This window comes from Phaenicophaeus curvirostris, chromosome 20 (genome assembly GCF_032191515.1).
Source record: "Phaenicophaeus curvirostris isolate KB17595 chromosome 20, BPBGC_Pcur_1.0, whole genome shotgun sequence".
NCBI lineage: Eukaryota > Metazoa > Chordata > Aves > Cuculiformes > Cuculidae > Phaenicophaeus > Phaenicophaeus curvirostris.
The window spans coordinates 11,005,876-11,031,479 of NC_091411.1; the positions used below are offsets into that span (position 1 = coordinate 11,005,876).

Genomic DNA, 25,604 nt, shown 5'->3' on the forward strand with positions numbered 1-25,604 from the left:
CAGCTTCTTATTTTTAACAACTACCAGCAGCCGAGCTCTTTTATTTATACAGCGACTTAGGCTTTAACGGGAACGAGAACCCCACACCCTCCTCCTCCGCCATCACAGGCGGGAACTGAGGGCTGAGGGCGCGGCTTAAAGGCGGGGGGGGGCGTGGATTTAGGCGAGGGGCGTGGTTTACTTGGAGCGCGAGGGACTTTGGAGGGGGCGTGGCTTCATTGCGCGCCAACCGTTTAGGGGCGTGGTTTAGCGAGAGGGCGTGGCTTTATATACAGCAGATTTCAAGGGGCCGTGGCTTTATGGACGTGGATTTTGCGATGGGCGTGGCTTGTTTCGGCCCCGCCACCAACCACACAAAATGGCGCCGGCGCGGCGGCGGGTTCTTAAAGGCGCCGCGACGCTCCGGGCTCGGTGAGGTCGGCGAGTCGGGTGCTGCGGAGGGGGGGAGACAGCGGAGAGAGGAGCTGAGGGACGGTGCTGGGGTCCCCCCTGTTCGCCCCCCGTCCCGGCGGCGCCGCTGGAGCAGCGTGTGGAGCGGCGTTGCCATGTCAACACAGGTAATCAAAGCGAGGGGAGCGGTCCTGGCGGGAGGAGGCGGCGGCCGCGGGCGCTGAGGGGAGGCGAAGCTGCCCCTGAGCCCTTCCCAGGCTCCGAGGAGCCGTGCGTCCGAGCAGCGGGGACGGGAGAGCGGCTAAAATGTGTTTTAGTGAGGAAAGTGTTATTGAACGCAATGAAATCGCCCATATGGGATGGTTTGGGCTGGAAAGGACCTCAAAACCCACCCAGTCCCACCCCTGCCCTGGGCAGGGGCACCTCCCACTGGATCAGGGGCTCCAAGCCCCATCCAACCTGGCCTTGAACCCCTCCAGGGATGGGGCAGCCACCCCTGCTCTGGGTAGCCTGGGCCAGGGCCTCCCCACCCTCACAAGAAAACATTTCTGCCTAAGACTTAATCTCAATCTCTTCTTTTTCAGCTTAAAACTTTACCCACTCGTCCTATCCCTGTTGGAAATTCCCTTCAAAGTGTGTGTCTTTCTCTTAAAGAAGTTCTTTTTGTTTACTGGATCTAGGGTTTAGTAAAATCCTGTCCCTTGAACATGGTCCCTGTGAGGGCTTGTGTGCTCAGAAAGCTCATGGCTGCTTCTACACTTACTCGTAAGAAAATAGGTTTGTCATTGGGGAAGTTACTGTTAATATTGCCTGGAATTTTCCAGGCAGTCACGGAATAACTTGTTTGTAGAAAGGGGAATGCTGAAGGAAAGCCGATGCTTTGGGGTTTTTTTCCCCTCTGTTGCCTTTTCTTTTTGGTAGCAGGAAAGCAATTACAAGCGAAATAGGTGATTTCTAGCTCTGGTAAAAAGAATTGGGATCCTCATCCTCTCTTTCTGTCCTCTGCCAGGTAGGTTAATCAGAGCTGAGAGCATCTCCAGACCTGACAGACTTTGCGTAAGCCATAAATTGTAGGACAGTTACCAAGACGAGTTGCGGAACAGAAAGGAGGTCGGTCAGGCCCTGGTGTTGTGCTGTAGCGTGGTGCAATGACCAGGTGTGCTGTTAGCCCCTGAGAACTGGAAGCTGTCACCCATTGAAGAATTGGCTTCAGATGTGGGTTTTTTGGCATCATAACATGGCTGGAATTATTTTCTTAGACTAAAAACCCAATTTTGTTGGCATTCAAACCATTAAGATTTAGGTTTGCATGCAGACCAATGTTTATTTCTATTTTTCCAGATGTCGGTCGTTTGATATTATTCTGTATCTTTGGCAATGAAGAAAGGCTCAGTCAGAAAAGCATTATTTAGAAAACCACAGACGTCAGCTTCTCGAACACCTAGTCCAATGTCTCCTGTCAGTTCAAGTACCAGATCGCCGTCTCCTCTTAGCCAACAAACATCTCCATCTGCTCGCAGAAGCACGGAGCTGGAGCACCAACATCTCAATATTACAGCACAAAATATAAAAGATGCTTTTGAGTGTAAGTTTCTTAAAGGTATAAATAACTACTGATGTAGAAGTACATCCTAAAAGCATAAAAAGCCAGTGTTTTGTGAGCTGTGTGATTGAAGATGCGTAACATGTTGGAAAGAACCCAGAAAAAATTGTTTTCATCTTTTGGTACTCAAATATGGAAAAGATAGTAATGAAGGCTGTGTAGAATGAGACTTATACTCCTTACAATTCTGTGCAGGCAAGAAGGCAGGCGATTGTGCCTTTTTCAAAAGGCTGCACCCGCTTTCCTGAACCTGTCAGTTCCTGTAAATGCTTCTGGTGCGCTGCTGCTTCTCTTCCTTGGGGTGAGGGGAAAAGAATTGTCAATGTTTTCCCAGTATTCAGTAAAAGACTAATATAAAAATCACCATTTCTTTCACTACTGATGGTAATTTCTCTGTTTAATTTTAGATGAAAATGGTGTTAGTCCAGGAGTCAGGTACATCACCGAACCCCTTATAAAAGGCCTTTCCAAACAGGAAAATCTGGCATGTATAACCACACTGAACCTTTCTTCCCCAAAGGAGGGGGAAAAGAAATTTAAGGTAATTTATTGAAAACAACTGTTAATTCAAGAGTTTAAAATTCTGATATATTTTTTAGTAAAAGTCTATTTTTATGTGGATGTAAGCAGCTAGATTATGTTGCTATAGTTGTACACGCAGTCTCAGTTTAAACAAAACATGTTGACGGAGACTTGAGCAAAGGATAAAATTTTGGATTGTTTAGAATGCCATCTATTTATGTCACTTTTTTAACTTTAAGATTTTTTTGTTTGGGTTTTTTTTTAATGGCGGTTTCTCTTTTATGGGGATCAGTCTCGTTCACAGTAAATTTAAAATCTAGTTTTCCTCTGACAGTACTATAGAAAACTCTACCTGAAGCAGGGCTCTAGAATGCAACAGTGAAACTGTGATTAATAAAATGTCAGAAGATTTTGTAATTTTTAATGAGTAGGTGGTTGATAAAAATAGAAATATGATTTTCTAATACAAAACAATTATAAAGCTGCAGTGCTAATGGATTAATTTTCTGTTCCACAGTACATTGAAAACTTAGAAAAGTGCTCTAAACTAGAGGTACTAAATCTTAGTAGGAACCAAATAGAGAAGATTGATAAGCTGGAAAAACTGATAAAGCTGCGTGAACTCAATTTGTCTTGCAACAAAATCAGGTAAGCAGAAATGGTTTTGGTAAGCGCAGATATGGTAAAGCTGACATTTTCTTATTGCTTAAGGTGTGAGAGAAGGTTTTCATGAGATCTTCTTAAAAAGCACAAGCTCTTGGGTATTGGAAGGATAAGTCATTCTGGGAGGTGCTGCCTGTGGGCCATGGCTGCAGTGAAACTTGTTTTCCTAGAAAACCAATCCAGAAATGCAGGCTTCCAGATACAATAACTAAGTGTGCACAATAACACAATTAAATACATTAAAAGATTATTTTTTTACTGCATATTATTATAGGTAAATACAAGATTTTTTTTTTTTTTTTTAGGAGAGGAAGTCGAACAGACTTGATCAGGCAGGCTGCAAACTCCCTAAATTGAAAGTGAAAAAGCACTAATTTGACAGTTGTATCTTTTTTTCTGAGTGGTTTGAAAATGCTGAAGGGTAATGGTTCAGGCAATAGCAAAATACTTTGTTTCCTTTAATTTTCCTGTTAGTGAATTGTGATCTTTACACGAGACTGACTTTGCAGTAAAGGAGCTGCCATTTCTGTAGAGAAGTTAACAATAGGAAGTAAGGAAGACTCATTTCTACACGCTGCATTCACGCAACTTCTGCTCTCAACAGGAAATGAGAAGGGCAGAGTAGCTATTAGTTACTGCTGTATCTTTTCAGGCTTTGGTTATCTACCAGTGGTTCCTTCTACATTTATTTTGGTTCATCTGTGTCCCGTAACTTTCTCAGGAGAAAAGCAACAAAATTTCTGTGTTAAAATGGAACTGCCACACATTAAAATGATTTTAATATTAAAATTAAGAGATGTAAAAGTGAAGGTTGTGCCACAGTGAGTAACAAATTCTTGCTGTGAAATTATTTTGTCTTCTTGGTTTGTTTTTGTTTGGTTTTTTTTTCAGTAAACTTGAAGGTATAGAACACATGCAGAATCTACAAAAGCTCAACCTTGCAGGGAATGAGATAGAGCATATTCCTGTGTGGGCAGGGAAGAAACTGCGGTCCCTGCGTGTCCTTAATTTGAAACAGAATAAAGTATCATCAGTAAGTAATTATTGTTAGGAAACTTTTCATGTTCAGAAACGTCTCATGAAGTGAACTGGTACATTTACATTGATTGTCTTGCCCTGAATAATTGCTCAGTGTCTTTCCACAAACTGTGGTGTGAGATACGGCCATTGTGAGCCTAGTAAAGTTGTCTACTGGGAAAACTCTCCTTCTATGCCAGGTATCCAAAGCAGAAACCTATATGCTCTCAGGAAATTATAAGTATTTGGAAACAAAAACTTGGTGAAAATGTGAAGACTTCTGCGTGTTATTGGTGGTGTCCCGTGGATATTATGTGGTTTTGGAGACCTGTAAATAATCTGTTCGCTTATGTTTTGTATTTAGGGCATGACTAGATTTACTTCTGTTGTCCAGGTTAATTTCCATGTCTTGCAGTTGCAAAAGAGTGTCTATGAAATTAAGTCACTTAATACAATTTCTGAAGTCCTGCTTAGGAGGAGAGATGACCCAGCTCTGTTTGAGAACTCCTCATGATTAAAGCTCCCTTTTCTTATTAATTAGTCTGGGGGCATGGAAGGTTATATACATTCACAGCCCTTATTATCTGGTTTTGGTAGGATTTTAGAAATTCCACTTTAGCATAAATGTTAAAATAGATCCTTTGAGATGGATCTAATGCAAAACTTTATATACAATCAGAAATACGGTAATGAGGGTTTAATTGTTTGTGGAAGGACGTCTAATCTTTGTCCCATTTGTCTTTTATTTAGCTCCATGAAATAGCTAAACTAAAGCCGCTACAGGACCTGACTTCTCTGTTCCTTGCTGATAACCCAGTTGTGAGCCTGCCTCACTACCGCTTGTACACAATATTCCACCTGCGAGCACTGGAATGCTTGGATGGACAGCCGGTGACAAATCATGACAGGCAGAAAGCTCTGGAGAGGTTTAATTTAGGTAATGGCGATATGTTAGAACTGTAGTGAATGACACCAAATTCAAATTTAGGTGAAAAAGATTTCGATTTGAAGTTTATGTTACTTTGTTTTTCAGAAGAGGTAGAAAAATTGGAAAGAGAGTTGGAAAACACATTAAAGGAGATAGAGAACCTTAAACTTAATGAGTCCAAAGTCCTTGAGCAGCTTCACCATCAGGATGAGGTCAACAGATCATTAAAGGAAAAGACTTTGCAGCAGAAACAAAGCTATGAAAGCCTGCAAAGGGACCTGGACACCAAAAATGAATTGGTAGGAAAACCATTTGTACTAAGTAAATATTTAGAATAGTTTGTTGTGAGAAACAGAGTTGTCAATTTGAGAGTTCAAATGGCTGGAAATTTATGTTTACAATTGAAAGACAAAACTTGTTCCTCAGCTTTTCAGAGAGTCATTATTCCTTGACCAGTATAGCTTTTATCTTACTAGATTTGTCCTCTACAATCCCTTCAGAATCTCTGTAGGTAATATTTCTATAGTTGTTACTTCTGTGAACGCACTAACCAGCAGTCCAGTTCTAAGATGTAGTTCGCGGTATAGTGAGATTAAGCAACGTATATCTTGTACCCTAACCCACTCTTATCCTTTGGATGACAAACTTTGCTTGCTTCTTTCTTCCTTTAGCTGGTGTATTGGTTTGTCACAGTTCCCTTTCCGCAGAGTCTTTATTCCTCACTAAAGGTAGCCCCACTGTGCTCCTGGGTTGCATGGTTATTTTTATTTCTAGGATTTATTTGCATGTTTACTGAAGTGCAAATGCTTGTATGAAGTGTTCCAGTGAGACTTTATATTCACTGTGGCTTTTGGATACAATTTTCTTAATTTTTCTGTTGGTTTTTTTTCTCTGAACTACAGTTAATATTTGCATGACACTTATCGAGTTTTGAAATCTTTAAGTCTTTCCTTTATTCCAGTCTGTTCAATCTCTTTTCCTCCATTAGTCGTGCTTTCCACTGTCTGTTGGAGTTTTGCTGCATGTTCTCCCTCAGGTATTCAGCGTGAAAAGTTGATTTTAAAAGAAATCACATGATAGACCTCTATTGAAACAAACCCTCATAACTTAACTAACAAAAGTTTGAGCTAAAATGAAATGCATGGGCTCTGTACGCTTGAGTTACCTTTCTTTTACAGACAATGAGTGTTATAGTTCTCGGTGCTTATCAGCAGCAGTAAATACATTTGTTATTTGGCATAGGTTTTGCTAAAGGGTTGTTCCCAAATTATTTTTTATCCGAAGTTAGTGACAAATTCATTTTCAAAGCTTTGCATGTAAACTTAAAAGGCCTTTCATGTGATCGTTTGTGTTATTTTAATTGTGAGGTTCTTGTCTGCTCTTAGTTGTCATATTGTATCTTGTAATGAAGTTGCACTCCCTGGTATTCTTGATTCAAGCTACACCATCTTGGCTTTTTCTGATGTGAGCTTTGTTTCACAGTTGATGTCTCTGCCCTGCTCTCTACTGAATTGAAATATATGCAATAATGACCCTTGCATGAATGCAACTTACTTTGTTTACTGGTTTATTAGTTAAAGCAGAAGACAATGGAGCTAACCCGAGCTTGCCAGAAGCAGTATGAATTGGAGCAGGAACTGGCATTTTATAAGATTGATGCAAAATTTGAGCCATTAAATTATTTTCCGTCAGAGGTAATAATTTTAAAGTAATGGGTCTCTTCCTTACTTTTTATCTTGCTTTTCAGCCTGGAAAATGGAAGACTTCATAGTTTTTCTATAATTCTGTATAGATACCATGTTATTAAGAGTTATTAGTTACAAAATAGAAACATTTTCTTTTAGAGTTACAAGAGTGGAACTAAACAATCTGAGCAATATCTAATGTGTTAAATATTGTATACATACCTATACAGATGTTTTAGCTATGTAGAGTTGGTGAACATACATTTCATTCTTCTTGTTAACCAAATGAAGGAAAGTCCTTTTTTCTGGCTTAATTTTGAAAGCCCTTTCACTTGGAGAAATGCCACAAGCCAGAATGCTCTTAAATTTGACAGTATTAGAATTTCTGTCCCTCTTCCATTGCTTTTCTTTCCTAGTAGAGTTAAACTCTGTCATACTTGGAAAAAAATTGTAGAGATGCCTGAATAAGAAGACTCTGTACAAGAAATAAAAGATTAGTAATTGTTAACTATGAATGATTTAAGTTATGTTCGAGTGAAGTTTAAGTGCAACAATGTAATGGACTAAATATAAGCTGTATTACTGTTAAATCTAAAATATTAAAAACCCTTCAATTAAATATCCACTTGCATTACCGATTTGCAACAAACCGATCACACTCCACTTGGGTTTGTTTGCTTTTAATTCCATTATAAAATGGAATTGTTTTCTTGCAATTATTCTCATTTCAAGTTGGTTTCCTTGCTTGTTAAGGGACTGTAATGTATAATATGAGTCGGCTGCAGCCGTGCTTCTGAGGTAAAGACATAGCACTTCATACATTTCAGGATGTTGAACTTGACAACGTACCTGGTGAAAGCCCATACATTGGTAAGGCCAGGTATAAAAGAAATATGTTTATAAGAGAAGGCTGGATTGCGAACAAAGCTCAGCAGATGGAGACTGGAAAAATGCAGCTAGATCAAGATGACTTCTATAGGGAACCCCAGCTGAAATCACAGCTTCAAGCCCTAGATGAGCTACTGGAGGATAAAGAAAAGAAGATCGATTCAGGTAAAATATAATTTTTGTCAAATAAAAATTAAAATATGTATATTGATGTAGCTAATTCCAGTAATTAAATTTTTGAGACTTATTTGATATAAGAATACCAGTAGTGTGTCAAAGGCTGTAAGTGCTGTAAGATCTGAACACTCTACTGGATGCATTTTTGGTCAAAACTGTTACAATTTCTTTTTGCTATTGTTTTAGAATAATCCAGGATGAAGGGATTAGATATTATTGAAATGCTAGGGAGGCTTCATATTTGATGCGTTTCACTATATAGGGCTCATTGGAAAACTTTAGGTATACTTTTTGAGGAACCAGATTGTATTCACTTTGATCACTGTTTTAGAGAGGTGTGTCAGTGTTATACAGAACGTTCTAACGTATTTTGTGGGATTGTGGTTTGTCTTTTTGCCTGCAGCACAAAGAAGATTAGAAGAACTGCAAAGTGCAATAGGAAACGCAGAGCAACAAGTTCTGGAAGTAACAGGGGAACTGCAACAACTGGAGCGTGCTCTGGCTCAGAAAAAAGTATGCAAAGAGGTTGCTACATGAATAGCAAGGGAAAGCATTTAAAGCGGTGTTGGCGTAGAAAATAGATGTGGTTTCTCCTCATTCTTTGTTAAGGAGGCCATTGTACATATGTAAATCCATTTTTCATGCATCAGAAAAATCTCATGGGATTTAGATAGCTCGTTTATAAATCAGCTATTGGAGTTCTAGGGCAGTCGATTGCATCTAGACGTGTTCCATGTGATGCTGCTGCTGCTTGTTAACTTCCCCCAGAATCCTTTGGAAGAACCTAAATACAGATTTGATTCGTGCGGTGGCTGTTGGGGATCACTGCATTACGCAGGAGGCGTGGATTTGGATTTCAACATATCATCTCTGTTCCAGTAAACATGATCTTACAGCTCCTTAAAGGCTTAGTAGACAGAGCAGAAAGTAACACAGTGATGGTGTGACATTGGAAGCAGTGCTGGTGACATGACATACGTGCTCGTGAAGGAGGAAGTTTTACCTGAGCCTCTCAATATAACTGCATGAATTAAATATATTCTGGTTTATCAGAAAAGGGTTTTCAGGAAGGACTTTATAGTCCTGTGTAGGTTTAGTTGTGGAGCTACTAATAAGCAATGTAGCTACATAATTGGTAGCAAGAATAAATTGTAAAACGTTTATCAGCATTAAACCAAACTGTAACTTCCACTTCTTCAACAAGTGTCATGAATTACTCCTATTTTAAGTCTTAAAACTTGCCTTAAAATCAATGACCAGGATGTTCCATAGTTTAACTTAAAAGTCATAACTAAAAGGCATTCCTGATAGTCTTCCTAACACTGCAGGAAAGAATTATACAAGATACTTTTGAAGTCTTGTTTGAAAACAAATCACTTGAGGTGCTGGTCAGAATGCAGGTTCTGGCATTCACTGGGGTGGGAGCCTCAGGTTATGAAACTTCTAGTTGCCCTAAGCAAAGTTTTTATTGTCTTAAGAAAAAGAAGATTCTAAACATTTAATAGATCACTTTTTGGCAGTTTATTTGGCTGAACCAGCAGCCTGATTTAACTGTGGTTGATCAGCTGTGTATTTCCAGTTAAACTGTCAGACCCACCTCCCAATGCTGTCTCCAGGTGTTACAGGGAACCAAGGAAGAGCTGGAACAGCAACTGAGTGAAAAGATACAGGCCCTGCACCAGCTACGCAAGGAAGCTTTAGAGCTGGAAGAACAAATAGAGAAACTGCAAAGAGAAGCAGGGAAAAAACAGAAAGAGCTTGAAGACTTGCAGAGCTCTCTTGCTTTGCTAAGTCCTGAAGATCCAAGACACGTGAGTAAAACTGAAATCCTACATTTTTAGTTACTGCGAGACGGCTGAGAGAGCTGGGGGTGTTTAGCCTGGAGAAGAGGAGGCTGAGGGGAGACCTCATTGCTCTCTGCAACTACCTGAGAGGAGGTTGTGGAGAGGAGGGAGCTGGGCTCTTCTCCCAAGGGACAGGGGACAGGACGAGAGGGAATGGCCTCAAGCTCCACCAGGGGAGGTTCAGGCTGGACATTAGGAAAAAACTTTTCGCAGAAAGGGTCATTGGAGGGGGTTGAGTCCCCTTCCCTGGAGGGATTTAAGGGATGGGTGGACGAGGTGCTAAGGGACATGGGTTAGTGATTGATGGGAGTGGTTGGACTCAATGATCGGGTGGGTCTCCTCCAACCTGGTGATTCTATGATTCAGAGTTATTAACTACGTTCAGGGGCAGCAAACATTTACAGAAATTTTAAAGTGAAATGAAGGGGAGCGCTGTAAGAAGCGTCTCCCTTTAAACAAAAGCTTTCCAGCCGGATGCTTTTCAGTTTGCAAAGAGAGAATTTTAGGCTGGGTTCCTGTTTTCAGCCGAGGCCTGCGGACACGTTTAAAAAACGCTTTTCCAGCGTTTCCCTTCAGAATTTCCAGGCGGAGAGGGACCGCGGGGGCCGGGCCGCCCCGCTCTGTAACGCCCCTGGCCCCGCGCCCGGGCGGCCTCCGCGGGGTCCGGCCCCGAGCCCCCCGTGAGCCCCCCTGAGCTCCGGCCCGCGGCCGGGGGCGCCTGGCGCTCGGCTCCGGAGGGAGAAAGGACCAAGGCAAAGCTGTAAGTCTTTTGGGTTTTTTTTTTTCTTTTTTTAAACCGCGCTCTTGTGACGTTCGGCGGTAAAAATGACTCAGCAGCAGCGCCTCTGCCCGGGTTTTACTGGCTGTAATTTCACTTTTGAAAGGCAAACGGGGGTTTGTCTTTAAGAAGTCGAGCCGTGCTAATGTGAGTGTTAAAAATAACTGACGGTTCTATACGTTAAAAATACAAAAAGTCGGGTTTTGACCTGTTTTATTATCGATGCAACTTCATAAGTGATTTTTCGCTTTTCACTTATGACTTATCACTTTCAAATCTCTACTATTAGCCAGATCTATTTTTTAGCAGTAAGAAAAAGGTGCTCTTCATCGTGGCAGTGTAATTTGTATTTTTCCAGGTCTTGGTGTTTGAATGCTTTGTGAGTAATTTCAAACCAAGGAGAAACAGCGCTGTATTGTGTGGATAACCAAGTTTTTTATCCAGCTGAAACAATCAGTTGAATTCATATGAAATGCATGAAGTCAAAGTCTGTGAGCTGCCACTAGGGTGTATTTCCCAGAAATATGAATAAATAAATATTTCTTAAAAAGAAGAAAAAGTCTGCTTTAAGCAAATCTTAGCCATGATTGGCCTGACTTGCTGGTTGTTCCGAGTATTTTCCTTCAGATGGTGAACTGACAAATTCAAAAGCATCATCTGCTGTGAAGTGAATGCAGGATGACGGGATTAAAGGCTCTGGAGGAATCGTGTTTGTTCTTGACTGAAAGAGGAGGTGGTGTTACAAAAAGTAAAGGCAGGAAGAAAGGTGGTGGCCATGAGTAATACCTTATAAACGCAGGCGTTATTCATCGTACCTGGGCAAGGGGGAGACTATGAAGGACACCGTTGGTCACACAGATCATGTGCCTACCTGGGGGTTCTTTGTGGGGCAGTAACGAGGGAATATAAAAAAAAACAAAACGAACCCCAAGCACTAAGTTTGCTGCATTTGTGACTTTTACTGCAAATAGCTCAGTTCTGCAGTGTCTTACTAAAATACTGATTTGACTGTTTACATCTGTACTGATATTGTCCCCCTTCCCCTTTCCAACTGTTAACTTACAGGCACACATGAAAGCTCAAAGAGCAAGCAGAGAACAGCAGTTCGAGGTAATGAACAAACATTGCAAACAGCTTGAGAGTCGCCTGGATGAAATGCTGTCTAGGATTGCCAAGGAAACTGAGGAAATCAGGGACTTGGAACAACAGCTCACGGATGGTGATATTTTTTTTTTCTTTTTGTCCTACAGTATTTTTTTATTTAGGATAAGATGACAATTGAACTGGAGATTCAGTTTTGTTTGCCTTTGCTTAAATGAAATACAGAATGTGTAGTGAAAGATCAAGAAAGTATTCCAAACTGAGCTAAAAGGAGACTGGGTGAATTTTATTTTTTGTACATTCACTGGTTGGAGAAGGTCATTTGTGTGGGAGGTTTCTTTCCCCCCTTTCCTTAAGGTAGGGGGAAGGTTTTAGAAACTGACTTAATTTTAAGTCAAAGAGCTAAATTTATGGATACCTTTACTATACATGTGAAACTAAATATCCTAGACAAGAATACAAATATAAAAATTGAAACAAAATTGATTTAGGTGTAAAAGTAGCAAATATCATCTTGGATAAGGGCAGAAATACATGAAGAACTGCAATTAGCTTTTAACTCTTCCAGCAATCAGGTTAATACAGCAATATTGGGTCTCCTCGCCTTGAAAACACATAACAGGCATTTTCTGATTGAGTTCTAGTTGTTTTTTACTATGTATTCCAGTAGGTAAACATCTTAATGTTAAGAAAGGCAGTTTTGTTTGTTTTGTAAATAAGTGTGGTTTCCTAACCATCTCAAATTTGATTTGCATTTCTGCAGGTCAAATAGCAACAAATGAAGCACTGAAGAGGGATTTAGAAAGCATTATCACTGGATTACAGGAATACCTGGGAAGTGTGAAGTGTCAGGCAAAACGGGCTAATGATGAATGTAAGGAGTTGCAGAAGGATAAAGAATCTTTGCTACAAAGACTGGCAGATTTAGAAGAGGAAAGAAACAAGCTGGAAATAGTTGCCATGGATGCAGAAAATATGAGAAAAGTAAGGCTTAATACTGTCTTTCTTCCCAAATTCAGATACCTAAGAAAGAAATTAAAAAAGCAAATGACCAATTTGAGAGTAGCAAAGCACAGTTTGGTGGATAAAATATGTTTTTGATATAGTAAGTTCAATTAGATGTGCCCACGCTCATTAAGAACAGAATTTGGCCTTTAAAACCAGTTGCAAGATACAGTAAATCTGTACTTTATGGAAGATGTCTCAGAAATGCAGACTTTACCTTTCAGATGATACTAAAAATGGGTTTGCAGTCAATATCATAGTGCATGCTGCCTGGATGGTGGCCAAGGGTGTGTATATTATTAGTTTGTATCTGTCCTACCAGCCTGTTACTTAGAGCTGTCTTAGTATCCAAATGTGTTTTACATAAAACTCAGTATCATGGACAAACATTTATCAGTTTAAGCTACATCTTTCTAACCTGGGTGTGGATTTTGTACAGCAGCTCCACGGACTTGACCGCTGTGGGCCATAGTTTCACTTGGCTTTTGTGTTTTAATGTTTAGTGATTAGGGTTAGCTTCTCTGTTTTGATCTATCTGCTGTCACATTGATGAGTTCCACAGTGACTGAGGAAGAGAGACAATGTACTGCTAGGAAATCCTGGGTCTCCTGTGTATGTATTTCTAAGATCAATATAAAATTGCAGGAAATTACAATGCTAGAAGGTGCGCTCCAAGAGCAGCGAGAAATAAACGACTCGCTTAGAGATGCGCAAGGGAACATCAGTGCCTATGAGGCTGAACTGGAAGCACAGCTGAGGGACAGAGATGCTGAAGCCAGTCAGCAAAAAGAAGAACTGGAAAGACTAAAACAACTTAGCCAGGTAAGAACAGAGCTGTCACGCTGCCAAAGGGATAATACAGCCCAGGATGAGGGACAACCAGACTTTCTCCGTACGGTCAGGGGACACTCTTGACAATATTCACCATGTTTAAAGGGAAAATAATAATCTGCATCTTTTTGGAAAAGAGAGAACAGACATCAGAGAAACCACTCTAAACCACTCCTGGGGAAAGTAGCAGGTGAAAGACAGAGTTTGCTTTTGCTCTTTGTTGTAGAAACTGAGCTTTGTAGTAAATCTTTATTTTGTAAAATTTTGTAATACGTCAAAAAGTTGTAGCTTTCTGCCAGGGCAGAACAATAAGTGCTTCAATTTGTACAGCCCTGTTGTATTTTACTGTTGGGGATCCTCATTTGGGTTGGTGTACAATGATGATTTACAACAGCTACTGTTTTGGTTCAGTTTCCATTCCTCAGAAATCAACATGGTGGGTTGTTGGGGTTTTTTTGGGTTTTTTTTCCCAAGTCTTATTCCAACTGCACATTCTAGATTGCAGGCAGAAATGAAAGTGCAAAACAGTGCAGTGTGGTGTCTTCATCACCTCCAAGCCTTTTAATTTTGATGTTGTAGGCGAAACTCAAAAGCTGTCTGTAGGACCCTGATAAAATGTGAATTCAAGCTACCTAGTGGGTAGGACAGGCTCATGCTAAGTCTAGCTTAGAATTTACAGTGGAAGTCCCAATGCTGATGAGTTTTTAGGAAATACCCGATAACTATACACAGTGGTGGGTTGATTTGCGATTGTTTGGGTTGTTTTATTGGGGTTTTCTTGGAGGTATTGTCATTATTCTAAGAAATACAACTGCACTGTGTTTTGATGATGGGCTGGGAGTAGAGATATTAATCTGAAGAGGTTTTGTGTTTGTAGATTGAACTGTCAGCCCTGCAAGCTGAACTAGAAAAAGAAAGGCAGGCGTTGGAGAATGCTCTGACCAAAGCCCAACTAGCAGAAGAGAAGGAACAACAAAATAATAAGCTACTTTCTCAGTTCAAACAATTGCAGGTGAAGTATTTGTTACCTTTAAAAAGTTACCAGATAAGCAGAATGTTTCCCCACTTCCCCCATGGGGCAAGTGTAATGATTTTAAAGGATTCTGTATCAGTCTCATTTTGAAGTTCAGTTTTATCATTTGTGCATTTGTTTGCTTATGGTTGTGTGGGTGTGTTTTTCTTTGTTTTTTTAGGGAGACAATAATCACTTGAAACAACAGCTTAAAGACCTTCAGAATCAGCTAAACCACGTGGTTGGTAACTTAATTCATCCCGAGGAAGTCTTAGCTCATATAAATGAAGTCAAGGAGAAGCTTCAGACAGGAGTTGGAGAGATTAAGTGAGTGAAATAAAAGTACCGCATTAGATTTGTTCTGTGAAACTGCTGAGCACGTGAGAACAGCGAGATGCTTGTGCTGCATCCTTCTGCGTGCAAGGCAGGGCAGCTCAAACATGAGCTTCAGCGCCCTGTGGTTGTTAAGAGAGCATCACCTGAGCTCAGTAGTTATGTTCTTGAGGGAAATGTACAGTTCTTCTGGGTTTCACCACAGGACACAGGGCAAACTGTTTTCTCCCTTTGTCCCCAGCAACAAATAATGGTAATTAACAAAGACAGAGTAGTATGAATAGAGCCAGGGTGGGAGTCTGTGCATTGTAATGTGTTCTGTGCTGCACCTGAATACCTTTACACTGGATGTCTTGAGCTTGCGCTGTTGTATTAGGCTTTGTTAATTCAGTATCTTGCATCACTATTTAAAATGATTATTTTTCCTGTCTTGGGATCCTGATTGTTTCTTTTTCAGATATCAGAATTCAGCTGATGTTTTAGGGAAAAGCTTTACAAATCTGCAGAAAGAATTTAATGACATCCTTGCTGAAGCTCGGAGAGGAAAAGAGAAAGCGCGGGCTAGAGAGAGACAATTGAAGGAAGAAGTAGTGTCCTGGCAGGAAAGACTGGAAGAAGCACAGGAGAAATACAAACAGGCATGTATCAAAACAAGCAAGAGTTACACAATTTCAGTGTAGTCTAAAAAATGTAACTTGCTGATGAAGGTCAAGTTTCACTATGTATGTCAGGCACTAAAGTGGCAAAGCAGTTCTTTCTGGTACAAAGTATGCTGGTAACTGTGCTTCCCAAAAACTTATGTCTTTATGGCTTTTGGTTAAAATATATACATATATAGGTATATTTCTGGCTGCTCATTCCAACCTATTTCACTTATAGGTTAAAGCTGAAAACAGGCAGAATAAGAACAAGGTCCATCAGTTAGAGAATGAAATCCAACACTTGCATGAAAAAATAAAGAGCATGGAAGAAATTCAGGGCCTTGCTGATCAACAGCTCCAAGAGGCGGATGAAGAAAAAGAGACGATTCTTGCTCAACTGGAAGAGTTGGAGAAAAGGGTAGGGATAAGTAAGGGCAAGTCTGGGCACTGTTTCCTCATGAAAAGGACATTTTAAAACTTTTGAGTTATTTTGTTTTCTAAGGTCAAATGCAGGAAGGAACATGAAGGTTAAGTAGAAGGTGTTTCTTTTCCTTAAATTTTATTGGTTGTTCTTAGTTTAGTTTTTTTCTGTTACTTCTACGCATACAGCATAAAATGGGATGTGTGGGGGAAAATGTGATACCAGCAGAAAGCCTTTCTTCCATGCTGCTTTCTACTTGAAACTTATAAATCCTGGTTTTGCCCTTGTTTCAGAAAAAAGTAGAAGAAGCCAGGGCACAAATACAGTTCGTCAGTTTAGATAAAGAACTGAAGGAATTAAAGAGAGCAATTGTCACTTCAGATAAACTGGCAGCCACGGAGCTCTCCATTGCTAAAAATCAGCTGAAGGCTCTTCATGGGACTGTTCTCAGAATTAATCAGGAGCGAGCTGAGGTAAATCAACATTGATAATTAATTGCTTGTATATAAGCGGTGCTGTCTAATTCTGTCATAATGGGATAAAGTTGTATGTTTCCAACATGGTGAGACAGTGGCCTGGGTTGCCCGGAGAAGTGGCTGCCCCATCCCTGGAGGTGTTTGTGGCCGGGTTGGGTGGGGCTTGGAGCCCCTGATCCAGTGGGAGGTGTGCTGATGCTTTTTATTAGTCAGCTTTTCCCAAAGCTGCGTGAGACATCTGCAAACTTGTGAAGTAATCTTACAAATTTAAAGCTCAAACTAAAATTTCAATTGTAGGAGATCGAGGAAGCTGAAGAGTTCTGTGCTGAGGCAGCTCGTGCAGCTCGGGATCTTGCCAGAGCAGAAGCAGAAATAGAATTGTTACAACAGCTCCTTAAGGAGAAAGAAGAACAAGTAAGTTGCAGATCTTTGCTCTACGTTACATGAAGAGGATAAAATACTCGGATATGTTGGTTCAGTGAGTTTCTGAAAATGCCATAGAGGTGTCTGCCTGCCCTTTCTCCTATTTTCCCTATTACAATGTGTTTCCCCTCCCCTTTGTGGGGTTGGATGGGCATGTCGGAAAAAGTTTTAGCACGGTCTAACTTAAACTGAAGTGCTTTGCCTTAAACTTGTGTTTTAAATAGCTTCGGCGTGAACTGGAGAAAGCTGGTGAGAAGTCTGTGGCATCAAGCTCTCAGAAGCTTGAAATTGATAGGTTAAATGAAGCTATGGAGCAACAAAAAGCAGAAATTGACCGTTTAAGATGTTTTTTGGGTAATATCGGGACAGGTAATGTCTCTTCTCTATCCAAATGCACATAGATGGAGAAGACTTCGCTTTCTTCTCCATATTTCTTGCTGTTTGATCTGAAGCTGTTCAGTGCTCTGGGGGTTTGTTCTTGGCACCAGCACTTCTATATTTCTGGCATTGCCAGCTGGTGGGACCTCTGGAAACATAGTTAAATTCTGCCTCAGTTTGAAAATCTGAATGACAGTGTTCATTACTTTGTGAACATTTTTGTTAACACAGCTATTTACAAAACACTGATTGCCATGCAGTCAGCTCATAGACTCTAGAACATTGCCAGAGATCTGTATAAAAGGAAAAATGAGTATCAATTACTGCATACAAACTTGTCTTTCTGCAGTCTTAAAATGGTAAACGTGCATCTACATCACTATATAATAATATTTAGTTTTCTCCTGGAAATTCAGTTTTATATATTGTTTCAAATTAGCAGGATAGCAATGAGGGAAAAGCTTTAACTATTACTTGAAAACTGAATGCAGTATTTATGACTTAATTATTTACCTTGTATGCCCACAAAACTGTGATTTACTTACAGGTAACAAGGATGAAATTGATAACTTACAAGATGAAATTGCAGCGCTCAAAAATGTGCTTTCGGACCAGAATGATTACATCACCAGCATAGCGGATCCATTGAAAAGAAGAGGATACTGGTGTTACATGCCATCACCACAGGTCAAAAATAAAAATCCAGTATGGGGAAAGTTGCTGGATGCGGGGAGAGTCTGTTATAAACTTGACAGGTTTAGGAGGAACTTAAGAAAAAATATTGGCTGTCATATAAGAGAAATATGGGAACAATTCATACGCCAGTGTTCCCTGATAAAGCCCATTACTCTGTAGCAACCGGGATCCAGCATACCTAAAATCTGCAGACAACTATTCAAAATGCAGCACTGTAAATTCATTTAGGTGAATGTTTAAAAGGAGACAGTACAGACAAACATTTCTTAGAAATAGCGTTTGTCTGAATTGAAGAAAATCACTGGTGGAATAGATCCAGTGCTCTCTTTAAAGCAACCTCATGCTTGGAAGTGAGACAAAGCAGAATCTGTATAGCCTGCTGTCAAAAAAATCAGCACTGTAGTGCTACAACTAATTTTTTATGTGATTTATTGTTACTTGATTAATGCATATTCATTCTTCTTTAGGCTTCAACTGCTGCTTCTCAGAGCACAAAAGATTCTGGAGTTTGTTTAGTGTGTTCTGGCACATCCGCACCGCAGAGAGGGTGCAGTGAGGACAGGCAGTGCAGGAAGGAGGGCTTGCCCGGCCAAGGAGGATGTTGGGTTTACTCACCAGTCAGGAGTAGGTTGTACAAAACAAATCCTGGTACAGGTAAGTCAGTCTCATGGTCTCACAAGGTTTAGGAGCACACTGAAGATGGGCTTGCTTAGAGTCTGCAGTGGGATTTTCTTGATGTGCACGAGTGAATTATAAGTGTTTATCACTGTTGAACTTATTATTTTAACAGTGTTTATTACATTTCTGTACCATAGCTAGAATGTGTTATTCTTCAAATGAACATTTTAAACTCTTTTACTGAAAAAGCAATTTAAAATAACTTTTCCCCCCCCCTTTCTTTTCTTTCTTTTGGTAAAGACAAAAGAGTGAAAGAAGACAGTGAAAGAAATGAAGAAACTGGTGTTCCCCAACCCCCTGCCTTCGTACCACCGGCCGGGACAGTTATTTACACAGTCCTTCCCGACGGCGCCCCTGTACCTCAGGGAACGGCGGTTTACGGGCCTCCTCCTGCTGCACCAAGTGGAGGCTGCGTTGCTCCTGGATCTGTTATCTATGGTCCCCCTCCTGTGGGAGCCCAGGTGGTTTGTGGCCCCCTGCCTCCCAGCTTCACTGTCCCGCTCATTCCTGTTGGAGTGCTTCACTGCAACGTGCCTGAACATCATGATTTGGTAAGATACAGAGCTGTAAGCTGTGGGTTTAACCGCCAGCAAGTGATTAGAAACCATCTTTTAACATCTGCTTTCTCAAAAACGTGCAAGAAAAACCCAAAGCCTTGTCTTCACAGACTGGGTTAGTCCAGTTTTTCAAAAGAAATAAGTCTTAGCTCAGAAGGTTCTGGGTCCAACAGAGCTTGGCTGATAAGAATGCTTTGTCTTCAGTGCCGATAGCACAGTCTTTGTCTGTAGCGGCTCCTCTGTCTCAGAAGGACTGAGATAGAAAACAGGTCTTGATTTTATTCCATTTTCTTGGATGTAGGAGAGTGAAGTCTCAAGGCTAGAAGACACTGTGTATTATTTGAAGTCTCGGAAATACAAAGAGAAATGGTCAGAGGCAGCTGAGCACAAATACAGAAAAGAGGTGCAAAAATTGAATCAAAACATTGAAGAACTTCTGCAGGAAAGAGAAGAGTTGGAACATGAAATAGTGGAACTACAAAGAGCAGCTCAAAAACGTGACAAACGCAAGTAAGACTATTGTCTGGATCAAATGTGTAATGGACTTCACAAGGCTCCAGGCCTCTCTTTTAATTCCATGCCTGTCTTCCTGACCTTTTAGGGCCTTTATTGAAGGGTATACTGACAACCTTATTGCAGAATTGCAGTTAGAGAAGTCTCTTAAACATCATGAAGATATTGCAGACGAAATTGAATGTATCGAGAAGACTCTGCTGAAACGACGAGCAGAGCTTAGAGAGGCAGACAGGCTGCTTTCAGAAGCTGCAGTGGAGCTTGAGAGTACACGGGGTAAAGTAAGTAAGACAAAAACTCTAAGCACGGAAGGATTTGTGGGTTGCGTTGTTAAGACTGTTTTAGACAAACCAAAGTCCTCTGCTTAAGGAGTTTTATTTTCATTTTGATAACCTGAAGCCTTTAAAAATGCCTCTCTTGGAAATAAGTCATGGCATAATCTGTGCTAAAAGAAGATGTTTCAGCCCTCGCCAAAGAGGAGGAAGCTTTTCTGCTCCAGACGGGAGAGGAGAAAAGGTTCTATTTCATGGCATACGTGAAGGGAGAAAGCTCAGGTGGAATGAGCTTCTCATTCAGGCCAGGAGGAGGTTGTCTTTTTTGGATATGGAAACCATAAGATTGGAATGTGTTGTCTCAATAATCTTCAATTCTTGCTCTAGACTAAAGACACAATTCAAAAGTACAATCGTGCCAAACAGCATTTGTCCTGTACTGAAACTGAGGCAAAAGAGCTAGAGCGAAGGGCTCAGGAAACGGCCATTAAACTCGTGAAAGCAGATCAGCAATTCAGGTACTCTTGTGGATTTGTGTCATGGGGGCGAGGAGAACAGCAAGACTTTTAAATGTCAAGGTGGTGCTTTTGGAGAGGGAGAGATGTTAAAATGTTAATGTGAAAAGGCATAAATGCTTCTTTAGGTTGTTACAGGCAGATACAAGGGATTTAGAGCAGCGCAAGAGGGAACAAGAAGGTAATTTGAAGGAAATCACCAAACTGGTGGCTGCAAAAGACACTGAGTTTCAGTCATTAAACCTGAAGATAGAAATGCTAACAGAAAGGTAAGTATTACAATTTACCACAAACTGTATTAGATACAGATGTCCTCCTCTAATAAGTTACTGCCTCAGACGTTATTGTTTGTTCAGAGTCCCTTTTTATCCTCACTGTCAGCCTCCAGAAGCTTCAAGGAGATGTTAAAATTGCAGCAGGTAATGAAGAACATCACTTCCAAATCCTTAGAGAAGCTGAAAACCTCATTCAAGGGAAGAAAACTGAACTGGAAAGATTAAAAGATCAGGTAAGGCTTATCTTTCTAACCCTGGACTATCAGTTTGGTTTAGTTTGATGTAACTGAAAGACAAGCAGAGCCTTAAGTTCTGGACTGCCATATCTGAAGAATTTTGGTTTTAAGTTTATTTTAATGTTGGTAATTTGAATTCTTCTTGTTTTGTCTCATAATAAGTGTGATCCCAGTCTCGCTGATGTTTCTGCATAGCAAGTGTTACTGCAGAGTTCTCTACAATTCTTATTGCATCTCAGAATAAGAAAATTCACTATGTCAGAGGTACAGGACTGCACTGTCCAGAGCAGAACATAGTCCTTAGCCTTGGCTTTATTTTACAGGGTGAGCAAAGGAAGCTCATTGCTCCAGTGAGATCCTTACACCATTCTTTGCATTGTTATTGCACGAATTCTTGTGCACGTGTAGCTGCATGAATTAAAGTCTTCAGATGCTTCTTCTGCTTAACTTCTACATTTTAGGTTACTGCTCAGCAACAAGAGCTCTTGTTTCTGGAGCAACAGTTAAATCAAAGAAAGGAAGAGCTCCACGTCGTTCAAGACTGTATTTCTCAAAAGAAAGGTGACCTCAAAGAAGCTCTTCGAGATGGAGAGGCTGAAGTGAATGAAAAACTGCGCCAAATAAGAGTAACTTTTCCAAATGAGTTTTCAATTCATTATATCTCTGAAGAACAGCAACAGAATGAAGTATCAAAACCAACCCATAAAGCTTCCACAAAATCAGTTTTTTCTTACTACAACCTCCCCAAACTCACTGAAAAATAGAACAAGCAAGTTTACAGTTCTGTGTTACTAAGAGCTTGGTCCAGACGCACAAATAACAGCTCCCTAGTTCCAGTAATATTTACAGAACTGGCGCCTTGAGAACTAAATTTCATTAAGCAGAAGTCTCTGAATGACCCGATTCTATGACTTACTCTGCTGAGACAAGCAGCTGCTAAAGCAATCGGTCTGATCAGTGTGTGTAAAACACAACCAAGCTGGCTGAAGTCAGCTGTCTTTCTCCATCCCCATTTACTTTGAAAGAACGCTGTACTTGCTTCCTTTCTGAAATAAAACCAAAGCGTCAAGGTTAATTACATTTTGTAGGGACTTCTCTAACTCTGTTTTAAGGCCTACCTGTTGTTCACTTGAATGACAGTGTTATGCTTAGAATTGGAGATCAGAATCTTTGCAAGATTGCTACCTTAAATGGTCAAAAAGCAAGACTTTAACCTAAATAGTCTATTATTTTAACATTTTACACCATTAACTGTAATTATAAATTCAAATTGACCAGGATATTGCTGTTAGACATTTTAAATTTTACAAATATTTAGAACTTCTGCTTAAAGGAAAACTTTATTTAAAATGACATTGTTTTAAAATGGCAGTCCGTGTAACACTGCTATGTTTCTGCAGGAAATAAAAGTACTTCTGGAAGAGCTGAATGCTGAGAGGAAAGAACTGGATATCCAGATTACTGAGAAGAGAGCTCAGCTTTCCTTCATAAAAAAAGATATTGGAGAAGAGGAAGAAAATCTTCAAGGGGTACTTGGGCAAATCACCAGGCACAAGATTGGTACATGTTGGGCTTTACTAGACCATATTTTGTTCAGATTGGAAGGAAATAGATGCTGAGCTCCTAGCTGTACGTGGCTGCAGCCTTCTGTGTCTTGACACCACAGCTGGAGATGTGATGAGTACTTACAGGGATGCTATCAGTTTAGTGTCACTTAATTTCTCCTTGGTGCCTTTTTTTTTCCTTTTTGCAAATAGAATGCATTTAATGTGCCTGTAATAACCTCCGATTTCTTTCATCTTACCAGAACTAAAGCATGTTCTGGAAATGCTGGAGCTTGAAAATAATGAACTGCAAGGTTTGAAGCTACAACATGACCAAAAGGTCGATGAACTTGAAAAGACTCAGGCTGCAATTCTAGAAGTAAGTATTTCTTCTATAGTTAATATTGTAACTGGGAGATCTGTGTATTCTGTGGCTCTGTTAAGATCTGAGTAACAGTGTCCCTATGCTTTTAAATCAATCTGTTTCCAGTCCGATTTCAGGTTGTCACAGGGAAGTCTTAACTCTGCTTAGGCCCTCTCAACTAGCGAGACTTCTCTGGCTCACGTGAGGGAGAAGAGGGTAGAAAGACAGCGATGAATTGTGCTTCCTTAGCATTAGCTTCCAGAGGCTTTTTATCTGGATTCTATCTGTGTCCTCACTTGCAAAGAGTAAGTTCAGAAGACAGTTTATTATCCAGCCGGGTTAATCTTCTCTACCATTAGAAAGGCATTTTAACTCAGCTTGCCTCTTCTGCTTTTGACAAATAAAGACATTCAGCTTTGCCACCAGCAGGCAGAGATCAGCAGCATCCCAGTGGCAGTCTTGTAGCCACAGGATTGTTAGGTTGAACCCAGGATAACCCTCCTTCACTAAGTTGTGCGATTCCAGAAAATCTAACATGCTAAGAGAGCATTTCTAAGTGTGTGTAAGCAGGTATTACCTGCTGCTTACATTTAAGCCTTTCTCTCTTCTCTCTGTGCTCCTTCTGTGAAGGACAGAGAAGAGAAGTGACCAATAGACAGGCTCAGTACCTTTCTATTACCACGCAGAATTGCACCTCTATCTTCAGTCCTCCTCCTCATAGTCATCATAACCTCACAAACACACTCACGTTAAGCTGGCACTGCAAGCAGTTCTCCCTGTTATAATGCAGCTCTTGGAGAGGGAACTCTAGCCCACATACAACCTCCGGGATGAAAGGGGTTTAGACTGCCGCTGCTGAAGCTGTTAATGAATTGTTCTGCTTCTTGCCCGTAGCAGGGTGTTGTTCACGATGCCTTCTTTTGTAGGAGAAGTTAAAACTGGAGAATATTCAGAGATTATTTCAGAGTCAGCAAGGGGAAGTGGATCGGCAGGAACGACTGCTTGAGAAAGACCGTCAGGAAAACGAACATCTGGCTTCTCAAATGTGCGCTCTGCAAAACAATATTGAGGCCTTGAATAAAGAAAAGGAAAAGCTTGGGGAAGACTGTCAGAATTTGGAAAAGAAGTTGTTGCAAACCAGAAGGTGGGGGAAATGTTTTTTTCTGCAGAGATCAGAAGTGATGAAAAGTGCGTTTATGATAATTAAAAACATCAGCTATAACTTTGAGGTGCCCAATTATACCGAATATGCAGTTTCCTGTATCCTGTGGAGGTTTATTTTAAGCATGTGTACAGCAGACACACAAAGTGTTCAGCAGCGTAGCTGATGAGCGCAATAGCGCTTGCTGATCATGGCAGTGTGATGGGAAACGCTATGAAAATCAAAATATGCAGTCTTGGAACAGGACAGCTGTCTTGCTCTTATCACCACTGTTTGATCCCCTTGAGCTGAGGAGGCTCTTACTGAAGTGCAGCTGGGTTTCAGAGTCCTCACCAAGTGCTTTCAGCAAGATGAGAAAACACATTCACATTTTACAGGGATTTGACTGCCTCTGAAGAGAGCAGCAGAGCTGTGTTGTCCAGCGTAGAAAAAATGGGATTGGATGTTAAAAACCTGGAGCAGGAGATCGATCTACTGAACAAACAAAAAAAATTGCTGAATGGAGACATCGTTGTTGTACAGAAGCATCTTCAAGGTAAAGGTCCATTTTTGGTGTTAAGCTGGAGTATTGGGTTATAAGATAAGCTGTAACTGAACTGTAGGACAGTAAATATCCAACCTGCTCAGGCAGAAAGTATTTAACATGTTAAAAAGATGGAAATTTCCAAACTTGCTTTTCTGTTGTTTTTCATTCATGAAGAGATGATTGATGTGCATGGGTGTCTCGCATCGCTGATGGAAGTTTTTTGTTGTCAAACTTTTTTCTAGAAAAAAAGGAAGAACTTGAAGCACTGAAAAGAGAATTAAATGGTTCCAGGCAGCAGCTTCAGCTGGTAGTACAGGTCAGTTTGGGGGAGAGATGTAGTGAGTTTCACGTAGGGAGTGGATGGTCGCACAGAAACGAGGGATGTTGTTCACCACAGCTCACAGTCCATGACTCGGTTTTCATCAAGGCCAAACCAGCTCAACCCAGGCCCTGGTTGACTGCGACTGTAGGTACCCAACCAAACGAGGGCGATGCTGGGCTTCTCTGTGTACAACGCAACTGCCACGACTCTCCTCATCAGGCTGTTGCTGCCCAGTTGGAGTGTGCGGCTGGGTTTGGTTTTGGCTTTGGTTTGTTTATTTTGGTGGGGGTTTGGGTTTTTTGTGGATTTGTTTGGTTTGGAATTTATCTTCTTTCTAGAAGATAGTCCAGATAGAGGAAAAATCACCGTGGTTTGTTTCTTAGAAAGAAAATGCTTTTTTTAAATTCCCTCTATGGCTGATTTAAGTAGAAGGTAATGTTCAGTGTGATTAGGGGTGATCAGTTAATGTTGTTTCAAGTGCAAGCCTTTTGGCCAGAGAGCTGTCACTCTCACCAGGTAGTTGTCGCTTTTATTTTATGTTTTATATTGCAGGATTTGGAAAATAATAGCAGGCATCAGGAAGAGTTGCTTAGAGAGCAGGCGGCCCTGAAAGAAGAAATCCGGCAGTACCTAAAGAAGCGTAAGGATTGCCAAGAGATGCAGAGAAAGAGGGAGGACCAATTGCAGCAGCTCCAGAAGGAGATAGAAGAGAAGGAAGGAGAACTTGCCAAACAAGAAGCGGTAATGAGCCTGCTGGGCTTATCGCACTTTCGCCTGACCTGTAAAATAGTGCAGGCAACTAAGTTTCAGGTTCAAGCTTACAAATAA

At 40.8% G+C, this 25,604-nt stretch overlaps 1 protein-coding gene across 3 annotated transcripts in view; it reads left to right on the forward strand.

Moving 5' to 3' along the window:
* The first annotated feature begins 391 nt into the window (after window positions 1-391).
* CNTRL (centriolin) overlaps window positions 392-25,604 on the forward strand; it is a 30,048-nt gene continuing 4,835 nt past the window's right edge. The window contains exons 1-37 of one of the 3 annotated variants that reach the window (XM_069873336.1): window positions 392-557; window positions 1,732-1,975; window positions 2,401-2,534; window positions 3,033-3,163; window positions 4,070-4,211; window positions 4,946-5,132; window positions 5,229-5,422; window positions 5,795-5,851; window positions 6,698-6,817; window positions 7,636-7,861; window positions 8,277-8,386; window positions 9,490-9,684; window positions 11,561-11,714; window positions 12,360-12,580; window positions 13,247-13,423; window positions 14,310-14,444; window positions 14,626-14,771; window positions 15,235-15,415; window positions 15,657-15,836; window positions 16,133-16,312; window positions 16,613-16,729; window positions 16,963-17,107; window positions 17,664-17,803; window positions 18,280-18,466; window positions 18,731-19,041; window positions 19,349-19,557; window positions 19,649-19,841; window positions 20,220-20,350; window positions 20,476-20,616; window positions 20,729-20,855; window positions 21,320-21,484; window positions 22,259-22,418; window positions 22,666-22,781; window positions 23,693-23,910; window positions 24,306-24,463; window positions 24,697-24,770; window positions 25,329-25,517. In XM_069873336.1, the coding sequence (XP_069729437.1) occupies window positions 1,768-1,975; window positions 2,401-2,534; window positions 3,033-3,163; window positions 4,070-4,211; window positions 4,946-5,132; window positions 5,229-5,422; window positions 5,795-5,851; window positions 6,698-6,817; window positions 7,636-7,861; window positions 8,277-8,386; window positions 9,490-9,684; window positions 11,561-11,714; window positions 12,360-12,580; window positions 13,247-13,423; window positions 14,310-14,444; window positions 14,626-14,771; window positions 15,235-15,415; window positions 15,657-15,836; window positions 16,133-16,312; window positions 16,613-16,729; window positions 16,963-17,107; window positions 17,664-17,803; window positions 18,280-18,466; window positions 18,731-19,041; window positions 19,349-19,557; window positions 19,649-19,841; window positions 20,220-20,350; window positions 20,476-20,616; window positions 20,729-20,855; window positions 21,320-21,484; window positions 22,259-22,418; window positions 22,666-22,781; window positions 23,693-23,910; window positions 24,306-24,463; window positions 24,697-24,770; window positions 25,329-25,517 (5,859 nt within the window). In that variant the 5' untranslated portion in view covers window positions 392-557; window positions 1,732-1,767. Of the gene's footprint in view, window positions 558-1,731; window positions 1,976-2,400; window positions 2,535-3,032; window positions 3,164-4,069; window positions 4,212-4,945; window positions 5,133-5,228; window positions 5,423-5,794; window positions 5,852-6,697; window positions 6,818-7,635; window positions 7,862-8,276; window positions 8,387-9,489; window positions 9,685-10,421; window positions 10,478-11,560; window positions 11,715-12,359; window positions 12,581-13,246; window positions 13,424-14,309; window positions 14,445-14,625; window positions 14,772-15,234; window positions 15,416-15,656; window positions 15,837-16,132; window positions 16,313-16,612; window positions 16,730-16,962; window positions 17,108-17,663; window positions 17,804-18,279; window positions 18,467-18,730; window positions 19,042-19,348; window positions 19,558-19,648; window positions 19,842-20,219; window positions 20,351-20,475; window positions 20,617-20,728; window positions 20,856-21,319; window positions 21,485-22,258; window positions 22,419-22,665; window positions 22,782-23,692; window positions 23,911-24,305; window positions 24,464-24,696; window positions 24,771-25,328; window positions 25,518-25,604 lie in introns of those variants that run through there. The other 2 variants (XM_069873337.1, XM_069873338.1) reach the window with 2 other exon arrangements.